Below are 16,944 nucleotides of genomic sequence, written 5' to 3'. Positions count from 1 at the left end.
GAACATCTTTTCTTACCTGCAGCAGTTTCTGCACACACAGGGACTGTCCGTTCCTCGCAGCCAGGTGTAAGGCATTTTTACCTGAGACAGAAAAGAGATCCATAAAGGGTCAAATAAATCTGTGCAGAGATAAAAACAGTGGGTCTAGTCTGAGGCAACATGGGACATGCAGGAGGCTGCATACAGATGTATGTCTCGTCTAATTCCTGTTAAAAAAAAATCATCCAACACTTTCACACTGTCCCACACCAGCGCACTCTCACAAAATCCATAAGCACACCACGTCCTCTCCAAGGGAGGTTTATAAATAAATGCCAGTACCAGATGTTTTGCTGCGTTTTGCAGAACCACTAAGCAGTGTCACTCCAGGGCGATTTTCAGTGATTAAACTTTCATGAGCTGCTCCATCTAACTTGGTCACCACAACTGTAAGATATGAATGCACAGCCAATGGCAAACGGACTAAAAACTCTTCACTGCAGAGCTCCGAGCCTATTTATGTTCAGGGAAGAATTATAATAAGAGGAATAAGAGTAATACATTTTCTGCCATTTCGCCTTCACCCTTCTGAGAACTTCCTTCTCTCCTCCATCTGCCTGCATGACAGACACCCACGTTTCTTGATTTCAAAGGGTATTCCAAGGGCAATGCAGGACACTGATTAGTTGACACACGCTACGTTTCCCTAAGGCTTTCTACCAGGGCTTCAAAGAACTCACCACAGTCCTCCAGCAGGTTCTGTATCACATGACCAGAGTGGCAGTGTAGCAGGAATCTATTCTTGCCTGCCACTGCCGCCTCCATTCTCCATCATTTTGCAGGGTAAGCCCAGCCCCTCCTCTGTGCCATGCATCAAGGAGCTTACAACTGATGAATAAATTACATTCCTCATCACCGATTTAATTGCATGTTGGAGAGCATCGTTAAACCCTGGCTCATTAGAAACGAGCTCATCGGAGGGCCCGTTTCATCAAGACTCACATCACCTGGCTTGATAATGAGAAGCGGCGGCCGGGGCTGTGGGCCTCTCTCGACACTTAATTGCCCACAGAGACCACCACCAGCCCAGGACCGAGGACCAGGACCTTTGTGATTACCATGACATGAAATGGGTGCCAGAGTGCAATGGAAAATAATTTGTTTCCAGGAGATTGCGGGATTAGGTTATTCTGCGATTATTACGATTCCAACAACCAGCCCAACAAGTATCACCTCTACATCCATCTGAGGAACCAGTGGAGTGAAATTCAGGACTGTTCACCACACTGAGAGTAAACAGTTCAAGATGATTAGTTTCCAAAGTTGATGCCAAAAGCTAGAATGTATGGATTTATTGTATTTCTTAATTTAATTGTATATGTGCTGTTCCAGTGTTCTGGCCAACCAGATTTACCAAGTTTTATTTAATTTCCTTTGTCCTCAAATCTTGAGCAAAGGATTCTGCGTATCAGTCTTTTGACTCCTTTCATTAGAAAAGCTAAGCAAATAGGCACTAACATTTTCAGCCAGCTCCGCACTGTCTCAGGTTTCAGTAACCCGAAGCGTCAGGAGAGAAGAGACTCCAGAACAGACATCCTGAAACACCAGAATTTGATATTGCCTCCTTCAGCAATAGTGCATGCAGCTTCTATACAAGATGGTTACATTTTAAAACTGGGGACATTAGGACCAGTGACTGTACAGCGAGGTGAGGACTGGGGCTCCCTGTGCAGAGCTGACACTGGGCGGCCACTTTGCCTCAGGGTCAGTCACACCTGCCCAGCGGTCTGCGTCCCAGCTCCTCCAGAAAGGCCTGCCCACTTACCTGTGGCGTCGGTAGCAGTAATGTCAACATTGTGGCCCAGAATGAGGTTCAGACAGTCCAGGTGTCCACGGGTCGCTGCCAGGTGGAACCTGCCAAAGGAGGAGCAGGGTGTTAATGAAGCTAGACTGGTCCACATCAAGCCATCAGCCTCCTGAATCCCACAGATCAAACTCAGTGCTGAAGCCTCCATTACAAACTCCTTCTGCACGTGTGAACGGCTGCCCCCTCCCTCACCACTGTATCGCTTTTCTTTTCATCATTTTATCATTTTCCCCTTTGCAAAATACTACTGATAATAAGGCCTTATTTTCATGGTCAGTCTAATTTAATTGCCCCATTACACTGTATTAAGGTTCTTTAAGAATACTGACAGGATCATTAAAGACTTTTAATGCGGGAGTTAGCCATTACAGAGGAGAGGAGCTGGTGAGCAGTCAGTTAGCATGCCTCTGGGCCCAGCAGCTCTTAACACGAGCTGCTGTCAAAACCTTTTACTTGACTATGCACAGCAATCACAGTACAAAACATGAGAGCAAATTTATGATTTCAGCTCACAAAGTCACATAGCGACAAGAAATATTAAACACTTATATACCTAACAGAGAGGAGATGGCTAGTGATTTATTTGCACTTTAAATAATGAATTAGTACAGGAAGACATATTTTAGGATGTCCCAGTCTTCACTCCCACTGTCCTCTAGGCCCAGGATGTGAGAGTGGGGAGGGAGGGGACAGATGGCACAGTAAAACCAATTTTCTTCCCCGCCTTTGGCAACAAATAGAGGCTATTGTGAATGCAGACAAGGTGATGTTTCTGTAAGGGGAGTGGCACAGTCAGTGACTATGTGTGCTCAGAGTTGCTCAGCAGTGTAATAGGCGGTGACAGACTGGCTGGCCCTGCGGTCGCAGAAGTGAAGTGCGAACACACAGGACAGAGACAGGGTGCCCCGAATACACACACACTTCCCCAGTACAAAAAACGGACTTCTGCAGGTGCAGTTAGAGGTGGAGAAACCTGAGGGCAATCAGGGGCTGACATTTAACCTACATGAGATGACATTTAGAAAAAATCTTGTTTAACTCCTGCCTGATTAATGCATTCCTCTACTACATATTTTTATCTTGACTCCCAAAACGCATGAGAGAAAAAAAAACAAAAAACATGTTGAGTTTATAATGTACTTTTAGAAAAGATACATAAATAAAATACGACATCAAACAATGGCTGCTCTGCCAAGGGGCAAACTTGCCTCTACTTTGGATTCACTGAAGACATCTGAACATGAACATGGTTTCTAAAAACTGCCATAGGACTTCCCGAGCCATGAGTCAAGCTGGTATTTATATCCTAACTGCAGTGAGAGGACCCAGGACAGTGCTGACCCAGGACTCTAAAAGTGTCCAGCCCAAGAGAAAAGGTAAGTCTGGGCCAGCTGGAAGCTATGCTCTCTGGTAGATTACTACAGAGCTGTGGAGACTCCCTGGAACCCTGTTAAGGTGTGCGCTTCAGGTGTTAGATGAGTTTCACATGGCAGGAGAGACATGAGCCGCAGAATAGACATGATAAACAAGGATAGTGCAGACGGAAACCAGGTGAAGAATGCAGACAGTGAGTCAAGTCTCTACTGCAATGTTTTTTTTTTGTTTTGTTTTTTAAACTCCAGTCCTATTAAAGTTTCAGCAATATGAAAAGCACTGATCCTAAGCAGCCTGGCTCTTCTGGACACTTGTTTTAAGTACCAAAGTTTATTGAGATTTGGATGAAACTACAAACAGTGGCGAGTCCAGCAGCACAGCCAAGTGATGATTGTGCTGCGAAAGTTAAAACTTAAAACAAGCACTTAAGAAACCAGTGCAGTGGAGACAGAGAAGGTGTTATGTTCTTGGCTTGCATTACACACTGAACAGTCTGATGTGACTAAGTTTATCCTCTCCGAAAGGTCTTCTCCCTCTTGCTTCCTGTCTGCTAATCCTTCACCGTCTCTAATAGCCGTTTACAGGCCGGTGCCGGGCTCTGCTGGCTGTGTAATTTACAGAGCTGCTGGGGGCTGGGAGTGATGTTTATTCAGCTGGAGATCTGTGCAGCTGCTGCAAATTAAAGTGCCTTTATTAAAACAAAACAGACAACACAATCCCAAGGACGGCAGATGTGCGCTGGAGTGCAACTCTTCAAGGAAAATCACAAAACGGAGAATAATTAAGATTCTTAATTAAAAGGCGATTTGTGCAAAGTTTTATTTCAAGCGGAGCAGTATTGTTCTTTATCCACGACCACTTCACATAAAATAATTTATTTGCAGTAGAGAGAATTAAAAACCCATTTAATCCTGTCTGAACTCCTGCATTAGAGATTTAAGCTTCTCCCTAAACTTGAGTATCAGCCACTTTTCAAGCAGCAAACAATTTCAGTGCCTTCCAGCTAAGTCTCTTACATAATGCAAAGCCTATCACATTTTGTAAATTCCAAATGAATGACAATATTTCAACAAATATTTTCTGAAAACTCCTGCTGCGTCACAGATCTGAATGTACACATGACCACACTGCTGCCCATTTCCCATTTATCAGCTAATCACATGGTTCTGTCAGTGGGGTTTTCCATTTGCCTCAGGCAACCTCCACCTGCTTTTTAACCAGCAGCCTGCGGCAAACACGTCCCATCACTGCTCACAAGCTGAGCATTAGTGTGTGTCTATCTGTTTCACAGTGTATCCAGGCTGTACCACCTCAAAGTCCTCACCATTCTGCAGAATGAGGAAGAACACCATAATGGATACCTTTGACTCATTAGATCATATTTTCACGGTGAGGTCTTAACACAAAGATGACTTCACAGGCTGCTGAAACCCAGGGCTTTACTGGAACTATGCTCTATCAGACTCGGAGCACAAGTAAACCAACTGTTTTGTCACTGAACTGCCAGTGACAGAATGCTGCCCACAGCTTCTCTCATTATTGTTAGACATGCCAAACTAAGCCGCAGCTATCTCTGTGTACCCTGATGGTTCCAGTTTGACGTCAGTAAACCATTTAATTTAGTTCTGAGAAATTCCTGCACTGTTTTATGACTCCGGCCTCACGGCCAGTGCCAGCTTACAGCAAAGCCCAACTGCACTGCAGAGGCACATCTTCTGTGAAGATCTGATGAAGCAACACCACCAAATCCCAATTGCCTCCTAGAAGTAGTCCACCTGTGATCTGAAATGTTAGATAAATGTCTTGATTAGACAACACAATAGAAACCCCTCAGATACAGAACTTGAATAGTTTTACATTGTAAAAGGGAAGTTATCCATTCCAGTTAACTACTCTTGTTAAAACAAATAAAAAATAAAATTACACTTGCAACATTTTCAGTTGATCAGCACAACAGTTTGCGTAAAAAGTCTATAGTGAGTTCTTACACCATGTAATGTCCGACATGACCATTCCTCTCAGTTCTATCATTCAGCAGGTAGATTCAGGGATAGTGCTGCTAATCTAGAAGACCGCACCCAAGGCGGGCACCAGCGAGGACAGCCTACTGAACGAGGACCCTGGCACATGCAGCCCTGCTGTCTGTTTGTTTACACTGATTACTCTGCTTCCAGTCTAAAAATACCTGCCCTCCTGCTCCAGAAACCAGGAGTCAGCAAAACAACAGACTAAAGTTACCCTGCTTAATGATCACAAGAACCAAAACCCTGGAATTACCACAGGCTCAGGCTGTAATTTTTCACATTGTGTTTAAGCATATTACATTCATCGCGCTTAAAAACATTTCCTGACCAAAGACTCCCCCACACTGCGCCGACTAGGGATCCGACCACAAGATGTTTGGCTCCGTCTCTCTGACCTCCGCACAGGAACTCCCTCCATTGAGAACAAGACACGACGATACTGACAGCAGGCGAACACAACATGGCCAAGAAAGGACCAAATCACAGCACAGAAACAGCCACGTGGTTTCTGTCCATCTAATGAATTTGGCTTGTCGCATTAAGCCTCTGGACAAAGCATGAGAAATTAAACATAATGTTAAAACACAACATAAATAAGAGCCAGAGACTCGGGCCCTCAACACACCACTACTGTTCACTGCAATGCCCTTGTCACAGAGGAAGGTGCACAGACAGTAATCAAAATAGGGTGGCATTCAAAACAAACACACAATAAAAGACTAACATTAAAAATGTATTTTACTCAAACTAAGTGACATTTCTGATTAAACTGATGTCTAAACACTGATTAAACCACTGGATGAACAACAGGTCTGTGCTGTGCACATGCAGATGTTCTTCACAGCGTGTGCGAGTAGGTGTGTGTCAGCGGGGTTTAGGGGGTACTCACGCTGAGCGGCCCTCCACATCCAGCTTGGTGGGGATGATGCCCTTCTTGGTGAGCGCAGTTGCCACCTTGTCCACCTCGCCGCGCTCCACCGCCTTCATCAGCCGGTCATCATGCTTGTTCCAGTCGGTGTTCTGCAAGAAAGCAGCACCGTCACAACACAGGACAACACACACCAAACCAGGCAGCACATATACACACACACACACACACAAACACACACACACCCCCCCCACAGGGCAGCACATACATACATACACACCCACTAATACCCATACAACACAGGATCAGATCACACAAACACACACACACACACACACACACACACACACTTGGCAAGCAGTCCAATTATATCTCACTGTTATTGTTATGATACATGCTTCCGTTTCAATGTAATGTGTTTTCTTTGTGGGTGGAAAGGAAAATGGAATAATTTTATATAATTAAAAAAATATAAGTGTGTGTGTATGTAATATATGCAAATTTAACAAGGTTGCAACCATTAGCCATTATAAAAATTCCCATTAGTAGATTACACACTTCTTTAACAGTAATAATTTATATATGTAATATTTTAACAGATCTTAATTGGGAAAAGTAGTTACAGAAAACTGTTTTCTGGTGGATTTATTGAATTTATTCTTGGGAATCAAATAACTAGTCAGTAAAAATACATCCGTGTTGTTGATCGCCAGGAGAATGCCAGAAAAACAGTGAATTACAACACTGCTCTGGCACCAGAATGTTCTTAGCTAAAAATAGTTTGTTTTTCAAAACTCCTATTTTAACTCCACCACTAAAAAACAGGGTATTTTCAATGAGTCTGAACAATCTCACAGGACAATCAGTAATTCCCAAAACACTGTTTATCTTTCTTTTATTATTTTTCTCCCATGCATACCCGAATCAAAAACACACAGAAAGGCACAGTACACACAGTCGTGGCAGCAATACTGACTGGGACAACAATTACAAATATGCATAGTACGCACACAAACCAACTCTCTAACAAGTAAGCACAAGCTGCTTATCTTTCAAAGCACTTTAAATCTCACCACACCGTTTTTACATTCTTCAGGGAAATTATTTCACTTTCATAACTTCTTAAAAGTAACAAATGGTAACATCAAAACTGCAAAGCAGAATATCAACAATCATTCACACCAACAGAGCAGCAGCACTTTGTAGATTCTTTCATTACAGACATCTTCTAAGGCAGTACTTTAACTCCCATGTGAAAAAACAATAAATTAACACCAGAATACCTACAAAGTACAAGGAGGCGCAGGTAAGCCAGCGGCTCATCTTGCTCGGACAGGCAGGTCCCCGTGAAGGGAGGCAGCTAGTCGTTTAAACTTTCCTCTGTAGCTCAGGAGAGGCACTCCGCCAGCGAGCGCTCAGCGGCGACAGCAGCAGATTATGCAATCTATTCAAAACTTTTTTCTAGCTGTGTGACCTCCCAGCTCTGTACCAGGCTAGCAGAGGGTTTTCCTAGTGCTCCCCAGCCCAGAGCATCCTCCCTGGACTTCATCACTCTGCTGTTTACCGCTGATCAGCACGTCGACAAGTGAGAGTCTACCCCTGGGACAGCCCAAGCCAGGTACAGCAGCTCCTCCTCTGTGCTGTGTGAGTCCGCCCCAGGCTGCCCCGCTCGGCAGACTTCAGTCTCTCTCACACAGGCAAAGCAGCTCCCTCCTCAGCTCTCTTCTGTCTTACGAGACCAAATGGCGGGACAGCCGAATGCGTCAGTAAATATGTGAGCTCTCAGGAGTTTAAAATATCCCATAAACACAGCCTCTCAGACTGGTTACCTCTTTATTTTTTGACCCTTCAACCTCACTCTGATGACTGATAGGAAGACAGGTCTAATAATAAATTCTGTGCATACTCTGCCACTGAGTAATTGCATATCAGTGGCAATCAGCAGCAAAACAAGGCCGCTCAAGAAGGAACCTTGCTAGCATTGGTATGCATCAAGCATCTAGAAATATTCACCTACAGGGATTACAGTGTCAAATTTAAGCAGGCCCTGGCTAACCCCCAAGAGGAGCCTTCCGAGCTCAGATACACAGTCTGCTATTAATGTGGATGGAAGATGAGCTGATGATCTGCATACACGGTAGCAGGATTAGGTGTCAGCTTTTACAATCAGCTGTCTGGTACCGGACCCCACGGTACCTTCATGGCAAACACTGCGCGCTGGGGCTATTTCTAAAGGAAGATGTCAGCTTTTTATTTGAAGGTGCAAAATAAAAAGGGAGGGGGCAACACGTTTCATTTCCACACTGTGCAGCCTGGCCCCGTGTCAGGTGTCAGTTTACGACTGCTGCCAGTCTGGCGGGGGGTGTAAAATAAGGAGGCGGCGACACTGTCAGAACATGCCAACAGGGTACAGTGATTTATAATGCAAAAGGCGGGGTGACCTCTTTCAGGACTGCTCAGCTCAACAGGAAGCATGACAAAAACCAAGTGTGACAAGCTGAACATTTTCATGTTTAAAGCAAATCAAATGCAGAGAAGCGAGACAGATCCACCATAGTTTGTGCTGCCTTTCTCCTGCACAACCACAGTGTGCACATACAAAGCCAGCTGACCATGTCCCTGTCAACAACACTGCCTCCGATATGAAGATGTTTGGGGAAAAAGTGCTTTGCAGTAGATTACACTATTGCTACAACTCTTGAAGACCATAAACAGGATAAGTGCAGCCTGTGTAGCCGTTAATAAGCACCCCAAAAAAACAAAAACATTCCCCTACAGAGAGTGCAGCAATTACACTCTAGATGTGACTACAATAATACTTTTCTGGATAGCCGTAATTACAGCATGCACAAAACCTCAAAACCCTGTGTGGCGTGAGAGACATCACAGCGCATGTCACTGCATGCTCACCACCTCGCCATCTTCACGGCAGCTATTCCAGTTACTCTCTCTCACTGGTGAGTGAGAGGCCGGCAACACTAACAGTGTGATGTACACTGTGGGAGACGCACTGGCCATGCAAGGAGAGGCTGAAGAAAGTGTGCAACACAAACATCCTACACGTTCTATAGAACAGCCGTGGTCCTGGTGCTACCAAGCAACCAAGAGCAACCAAGACTATGGCCATGGTCAATAACACCACATTTATTCTGACAGATGATTCACAGGCCAAACACGTGAGGCCCGGCCCACTCCGTCACCCGGCACATAGGGAGCGGGGGCTGCGGCTCGCTGCTGTGTGAGGCAGCGCCAGGCATGGGGACTCCGTGTCTGCAGGCAAAAATAAAAACGCCCTGTGCAGCGCATTCTGACAGCCCTGAATATCCTTTACTACCAAGAGGAGACTGGGTCAGGGGTCTGCAGCTGGTTGGGATGGTCTAGTTTTCATTCCAGCTGTGCTTTGAATGGCTGCATTGGGCCAGTTAGTTGCTTAATTGGTACATGTTAACAGGTTCTGCACATCTCTAGTTACTGACTATTTAAAGCTGCCTGTGAATCATTCAGGACAGCAGCTCTACAGGCTGGTGCTGCACACCGCTGGACTAGGGCTCAGTGCAGTTCTACCACAAGACACTGGAGTTCTGCTGGAGGTAGTTCACCCAACTAGTCCGTTTCTCACATTGGATGAAATCGGCTATTATTAGTTATTCTAGATAAAAGCTTTGGACTTTCAGACTAAAACCAGCTTCCTACCAAATCAATGCTGGGGAAAAATATGTTAAACATCAACCTAAAACAAACTAAAACAAGAGCTCTTAGCCAATCATTTTCTTAAGGTCATGGAACACCAATATATTTAAAGAGAAAAAAGTACATATAATTAAAGTAAAATGCATCTGTACAGAATTTATAAATGTTGCAATTTCTTCAAAGTGCAGAAGACATGAAGGACTTCAGACTGACAGTGTGCTAAAAAATAAGTTCGGTTATTTTTATATAAAAATATCACGGTTATTTGGATTTTTAACAAAATTCACAGGACTGAGAAACAGAGTCAGGTCGCTAAAGTGCTAATGCAGCTGAAACGGACGCCAAAGGCACTTAGAGAACAGCAGCTCAGCCTTATACTCTTGACAGGATGGTTAAAGCTGTCAGGATGGAATTAGCATAACGCCTTGCAGCTGCCGAGTCTACTTGTCCCAATGGCTGTCCTATGTCCAGGGTGACGTTTAAATGCACTTAAAAAGCAGCAAGGGAAAATTACCCTAAATAAATGCCACAAGCACTATCACTGGGGGTACACTACTGTACCTAATTGCACACACACACGGTTATCGTGGCCCAATGGTCAACTGTGACGTGTGCAGAGCTCCAGCACTGGACCCCATTCAGTCCTATCTGCTCAGTATTGGTGACAGATCAGACAGCCCTCCACACTCCCCACTCCCAATCATGCCCCTGCCAGCAGCTGAGCAGGAGTTGGCTGTTCTCAGAACATGACCCCATGATCACTGGGCCTGGCATGTCCTCCACTTCCGACAGCAGGGGGAAGGCAGAGGATTTGTTTTCCTCTCCTGCAGCTGACCTTTGGCTTCCACATTCCAAGGTGAGTGACACAGGTGTCTAGTTGCTTCCCCTAGGTCCACTACACTTCCCCTTCTGATGCCAGTCAGTCATATGTTCTGCTCCAGCGGTATTAAACGGCATAATTCTCACCGCTTACAGGTAACGTCCACTGCCATTTAAAGACAAAGCACTGCTAACACAACCTCCGGGGGTAACATGGAGGCGGGCTGTCACTCTCATGCCACCTGGTGGAAAATCCTGCAAATCCCTGAGCACTGCCTCAGTTCCTGTAGAGAGGATTTCACACAGCTTGGCAGGTAAATGGTTAACCCAGAATCACACTATATGCAAGATAAGGCTCAGGAATAATTAATCTCCATTTAAACAGTAAGATAACACAGTAATATACCATTGAGTAAAGTAAATTGACAGCATACCCTTCTGCAGTGAATTTCAATTACATAATCCTGTTGTTTATTCCACAGTGGCAATACAAGATTGTGGGTAGTTTTAAAGCTTTTTTAAAACATGGAGTGTGACATCTGAAGAGAGATTTTAATTAAGGTGATCAGGTTCATCTGTCTTCAGTAATAAAGTCCACTGCTGACTGCTCTCACTGGTATGAAAATACAATCAATTAGGGAAATATACTAATAATTTTTCTTTGAAGTAGGTGCATAATTAGCGATGACAATTAACTTTCAGCCTTATAAATTAAAACATTAAATTCCCAAAACACAACTGGCTTCAACACACTTCAAAATTAAATACACCGAAACCTGCAGGAAAACTCTATCCACATTCTGACATTCTGCAAGAAACCAAAGCCATTCAAATTAAACCAGTGTGCAGCTTTACACATGAACTGGTATGACTGCAGACATGTACAGAGCTCTCAAAAAGCACATCAGGTCTCAAGATAGATGCAACATCTCCTGTCTAAGCTCTTACAGCTGCACAGACACTGAAGGAGTGCTGGGCCCCGAGGGAACACGAGGACCATCATTAATTCGTTGGGTTACTTTTTCCTAAAACCGGTTAAACATGCTTAAAAGAGTTCTGTAGATAAAGGAAGAAACTGGAATCTTATTTGTGCACATGGATAAGCTACAGAGGCCTAGTGTAAAATATTTCTAGGTGAAAAGGGGTAATCACTCACTCTCTCAATTACTGATTTTCCAAAAGTCTATCCGTTATTTTCAGTCTATGAACATCACTTGCTGTACAAGCTCTCCCACCCTCAGGTGTGACAGCCACACAGCTTTGTATTGGTTTATTTGTCTACATACAAGCATACAGAAGACAGACCATATTCTATTTCAAACTAAACCTCAGCAAGGCATGGTAAAAGTCCACTGTGATGCTGATCAATATGGACCATATGACAGATTAAACTCCTATGAAATACAGATATCATAAATTTCTCTCCAATATTATATATATATGCTATATATATTTCATTCACCTTCTTTATCTTATAAAGACTGATTACCCAGGAACGGTAATTCAGAAAGGGGAAGCATTAAATCAAGTCTCAGCCTGGAACAGCTATCATCATTGCCCACAGTGTCGGTCATTAGCCCGGTCAGCGGGGGCAGCTCAGGACTGGCTGCATTGTGGGTCAACTGCTGCAGCCTGAACTGACTGAGGTCCTGAAGAGCAAATATTACTTCTCTCATGAAACACAACAGAAATAATGTCAAGCCTGGTTTATATATGAAATAAATCAAAGCTGAACAATGTAAGTTTAGACTATAAAAAAGGCAGAAGGAAGGCATTTCTCACTGCCAAAGGAATGCAACTCAATCTAATAAAACAATGAATAGAGAACTCCTGATAAAATTCCAAAGCCTGCGTGACCTCAGCCTGCTCTGTCTGGTTCCTTTTCATGCACAGATACCATAGTAAAGCAATAGTCTCATTGACACACATTTGAATTACACAAAAGCTACATCCATCTCCAAGGATTAAAGTCAATAGGACTTACTCCATTTGGTCAGCAGCCTTACTTTTTGGTCCAAGTTGTCTGATGACATGCAGATGGATAGGCAGACACACACACCGCTCCCCCTGGATAGCACAGTGAACACGCGGCACTGGTGCTGTAATGCATCGGTACATTCATGCTTCATTACATTATATTAGATTATTAAGAATGGCATTCTGTATATTCCTAGTCTGTACACAGCACACAGAATTGAATACAATCTGCATTGAGTAGCAAGGGTTGGTATTGAGGTTCGATAGATTGGTAGATGTAGAAGGCACTGTGAGATCTGGATGCAATTTACTACATCACTGAGATGTTGATATAATATGGCCCTTTGAAACTCTAATTCACATACCATTCATGTCAAATTTCTATTCACAAACTACCAATAACTACTCAGCTTTGCTGTCTCAGCAGGATTAAACACAAGGTGGGATATGTTTTAGGTGGATCAGACTCTGTAACAAGCAACTAAAGGGTGAAGCACAGTTCATTTCTATGGTATTCCTGAGCTTCCTGAAGAACAACAGGATCAACGCAGCAAAGCAACATTCAGAACAGCAGGGCAATCCCGTGATCCAAGCACAAAGCCCGAAACACTGATGAGACAGATGAAGGAGCTGCCCTTGCTAATGGACACAGTGGGCATGCAGGGATGGACTGTGTTCGATGGCAACATTGTGATCCCAACATTCCCATCTCATTTGAGGTTTTCAAGCATGAACATTTTAGGAAAAAAAAAGTTGGGAGCACAGAGCAGGCAAATTTTACCTTGCTCCAGCTCCAGCAAAATCCTACTGCTCTGCACTTCAGCTCCGCTCCATTCTCAAGTTATAATGATAGGAAACCCTACTCAGTGCCACACAGTGCACAGCACTACTCAGAGCAAATGGCCCACTCGACTGGCAATCGGTTGCCATGGCGTTACAGAGCTGCCATAGACAACGGGAGAGTGGAGTGACAATCCCAAAACTACAGATGGCAGCTTCACAATCACACAGTCATTACCGCAGGAGGCAGGAGACATTACTTCTGCAAACTGGCCATTCAGACCAAACAATCTATCAGCAGCTCCATGTCCAGGAGTGGCAGAAAGACAACCCTCATAGTGTATTTTGGCAACAATGTAGAGTAGGAGGAATAGCTGCCAGTTCCCCTGGAGAGGCTCCTGTGACACCCAGTGTGTTGAGCAGGAGGTTTCCACATTGCAGTGAAGACCGCCAGGGTCAGAGGGTCGCCCCCTGGTGTCAGAGAGAATTTAATTTCATGCTTCAGTAAAAAAATGTTTATGCAGAATATGCTCTCATTTCAACCACAAGACCAGTTCAGATCAGAGAGATTCCAAGCTCTTTAATGAATTTGAAGTGAATGTAAAACATAAAAAGACATTTTTCAGTGAAACTGTGACACTCTCCCAGAGCGTATCCTCTTCTTTAAGCCGCTGCTTTTTCAGCTGCAGATTCCTTCCTCTCTTCTCCAGGGGGCACCACTGAGAACGTCATCACTGCGGTAGCTCAGGACCTCCAGATAACATTAGACTTCTACTCTGTTCTTTAAGGTACACTTTTTGACCTGTAACTCAGTTTTTAACCCTTCTGGAATAACTTTGATATAATATAACCTGGGTTGTCAGGGGTGTCATACCCTTTGCAGAGTACGCTGGTGTTCCTGTGATGCAGCCACAGGACAGCTGTGCAGACCAGCTGCAGGAGCGCCAGAGAGGAGAAGATCCAGTGTCACAGACCCCACCCACATCACCACACCCACGTTAAAACATCACAACCACATCACAACACTCCCAGCCCTAATCTGGACATCCACACGAATGATGAAACAGATCTTTGAAAAATAATTTAAAAAGGGAAAAGCCTCCCACTTAAATAAGTGTCTGTTGATGTGACTTTAATGACAAAATACCCTGATCTAAAAATGGGTCATCTGGCAAATGGTGCAAACTAAAAACAAACCAGATGTCATTCTGAACTTCACCTCACCTGCACTGGTTTTAGCAGCACACACCATTAAACATCCAATTTCTATAGAAGAAGAAGAAAAAAAAAATCGAATCTTGTAAATGAATGTCAACTGAGTTGTTTGGTTGTACTTTAAATAATGTGTTATTCCACAGAGTTCAGTAAGGCTGAAATAACAAGAGGGAAGGAGATTGCAGGACAACTGACAGAGGACCAACACCTAATCACAGCTCACTTTCCATAGATAATGACAGTAAAGAGGGAGTGCTGCCCGTCTGAATGATGCAAAAAATTCCAGCTAAATTACACATCCCAGACTGGTTCTGGAGGTCACAGTCATATGAACCTTTGCTATTACGATTTCAAAAGCAGGAAATGTTTGCTGGTTAACCCAACACATACGCACAATACCATAGTACCAAAGCCTAGGCACCAACTCTAAAACAAGAACACAGCTACTGAACAGCTATTCAGCAACTGTAGGGACCCTGGGCTGACACCCCTCCCTCAGTGCTCTGTGACTGGGAGTTCCTTCATAAATGGTAAAATACAATAATCAAAAGCTCTAATCAAACAGTCTTTGAACATTCCTACCAACATCTCTTGATCCATTTTGCACCTCTTGCATTGTATTTACTGTATTTTGTAACACTTTTGACAAGTGACCCTGGGTCAGGGCCAGTGCAGAGAACTAAATAACTGTATTGTGGCAGATCTATACTGTAATTAACAACTGCATAAGCCCTTGTGACTGAACACTAGACACATTTATTTAATTAGATATTTAACACACATTCAGTATAGAGATGCTCATTGTACTTTTCTTATTGTAATCATTGTAGTAGTAAATCGTATCACTACTACTTCTGATAATATAGAATCAGGTTCAGGTATGTAGAAGAACCAGGTCTCCCTTGATGAGGGCAACCCCACATTTCCTCATTAAGGCTTGTAAGCAAACTGCCATGTGGACACAGCCCAGTACAAGCAGCACTGCTGTCAGCTGGTTAACAAACAACCTGCCTCCTTCAACTCAGCTCATAGTCTTCTGCCTCTCTGGCCTGCTTCACAGCTCCTATAAACTTCAGCAACAAAGCTATAGTGCACGAAGAAGTGGTGAGTGGGCTAGAATTGTGTGATTTATTATTTATTAGCAGACACCTTTACACAAGGCAATTTTAAAGAAATAATTCCTTCGTGTGCAACGTCACCTGGTAGAAGCAAGTGCGGTCATCAGCAAAACGCATTGTGGGAATCATGTGAAAGTGTGCTTTACAAGCATTAAGTGATCCTGTATTTGCACTAAACATTGCAATAATGAATCTGGCTGGCCTGGTCCAGCTTAGCTTTGCATTCCATTTCAAATCCAGGCATAGAGAACACAATGCAGGAGCCTGGCTGACACAGCACTCATAAATAGGAAATTAAAAGCTCTTCGTCAGTCAGGGCTGAAGGCAGCAGCAGATTTAATAAGAGAGGCGTCAGCGTGAAACTTCCTTCACGGTCATATTCACTACAATCCACTCACCCCTCACTCCACCAGGCTCTTGGTGGAGACCAGAAGTTCACAGTAATGCGAAGGAGCTAAAACCAACAACAAACACAAACAGAACATGTGGATGGTCATGGAGCTAATTGGAATACATGCTGCTGCACATTTCCCAATTACTGCATCATACTTTTCTGGGTCCTTGCTCAGATTAACTAAGTTAATGAGCTGGCTGAAACTGGAATGACTTCACTCTACTTCCCAATATAAATGTCAAGACAAAGACCATCTGAACTATTTATACAGCTGAGCCAGGTTTACAACACAGAACAATGAAGCAGGAAGTCAGGGAAACTTTCGAGGCATCAACCAAAACAGAAGAGTACTTCTCTGCGGTCGTGACCACTTTCTTGTTTTCAGGGAACAATGCCAACTCTGCCCATTCTTCACCATGATGTGATCAAGCCTCCTGCATCTCTCTCTGGACAGAGCACTCAAATTGTGAGATGTAGTGACATTTTTGCATAAAACTTTTATAAGCATTGATTTCATAAATATTTATTTGATAATGAGAACATTTCCGATTGTCAAAGTCTGGGTGGACTGAAAATAAGCACTAACACACTCTGAGCCTCTCATTTTCTGCGTACCTTACACCCCAGGGATTTTTTTTTTTTTTTTTTTTTTTTTTTTTAAATGCTATCTATTTCTTGCATTTATTACAGAAATCCATTACTTTCTTATTATAGCAAGGGATTTATTTTCATCAGCCAAACAAATTAAATTCTTAGTATGAAGGTGGACGTCTACAGTCAAAATCAGACTGCAGCATTCACGGTCAGAATTAAACTGCAGAATGGTAGCCAAGCAACAA

General features: G+C 43.6%; 1 protein-coding gene across 3 annotated transcripts in view; it reads right to left on the bottom strand.

Moving 5' to 3' along the window:
* The window catches only part of LOC136747886 (uveal autoantigen with coiled-coil domains and ankyrin repeats protein), a 44,393-nt gene that overhangs the window by 17,219 nt on the left and 10,230 nt on the right, over nt 1–16,944 (bottom strand). For 2 of the 3 annotated variants that reach the window (XM_066701179.1, XM_066701181.1), the window contains exons 2-4: nt 6,134–6,264; nt 1,805–1,893; nt 17–81 (exon numbers count right to left, since the gene is read on the bottom strand). In XM_066701179.1, coding sequence (XP_066557276.1) covers nt 17–81; nt 1,805–1,893; nt 6,134–6,264 — 285 coding nt within the window. Of the gene's footprint in view, nt 1–16; nt 82–1,804; nt 1,894–6,133; nt 6,265–7,399; nt 7,854–16,944 lie in introns of those variants that run through there. The other variant, XM_066701180.1, reaches the window with a different exon arrangement.

Source organism: Amia ocellicauda, chromosome 4 (assembly GCF_036373705.1).
Source record: "Amia ocellicauda isolate fAmiCal2 chromosome 4, fAmiCal2.hap1, whole genome shotgun sequence".
NCBI classification, from domain to species: Eukaryota; Metazoa; Chordata; class Actinopteri; order Amiiformes; family Amiidae; genus Amia; species Amia ocellicauda.
The sequence above is the reverse complement of the archived record's forward strand: the minus strand, read 5'-3'. Positions and strand labels throughout refer to the sequence as shown.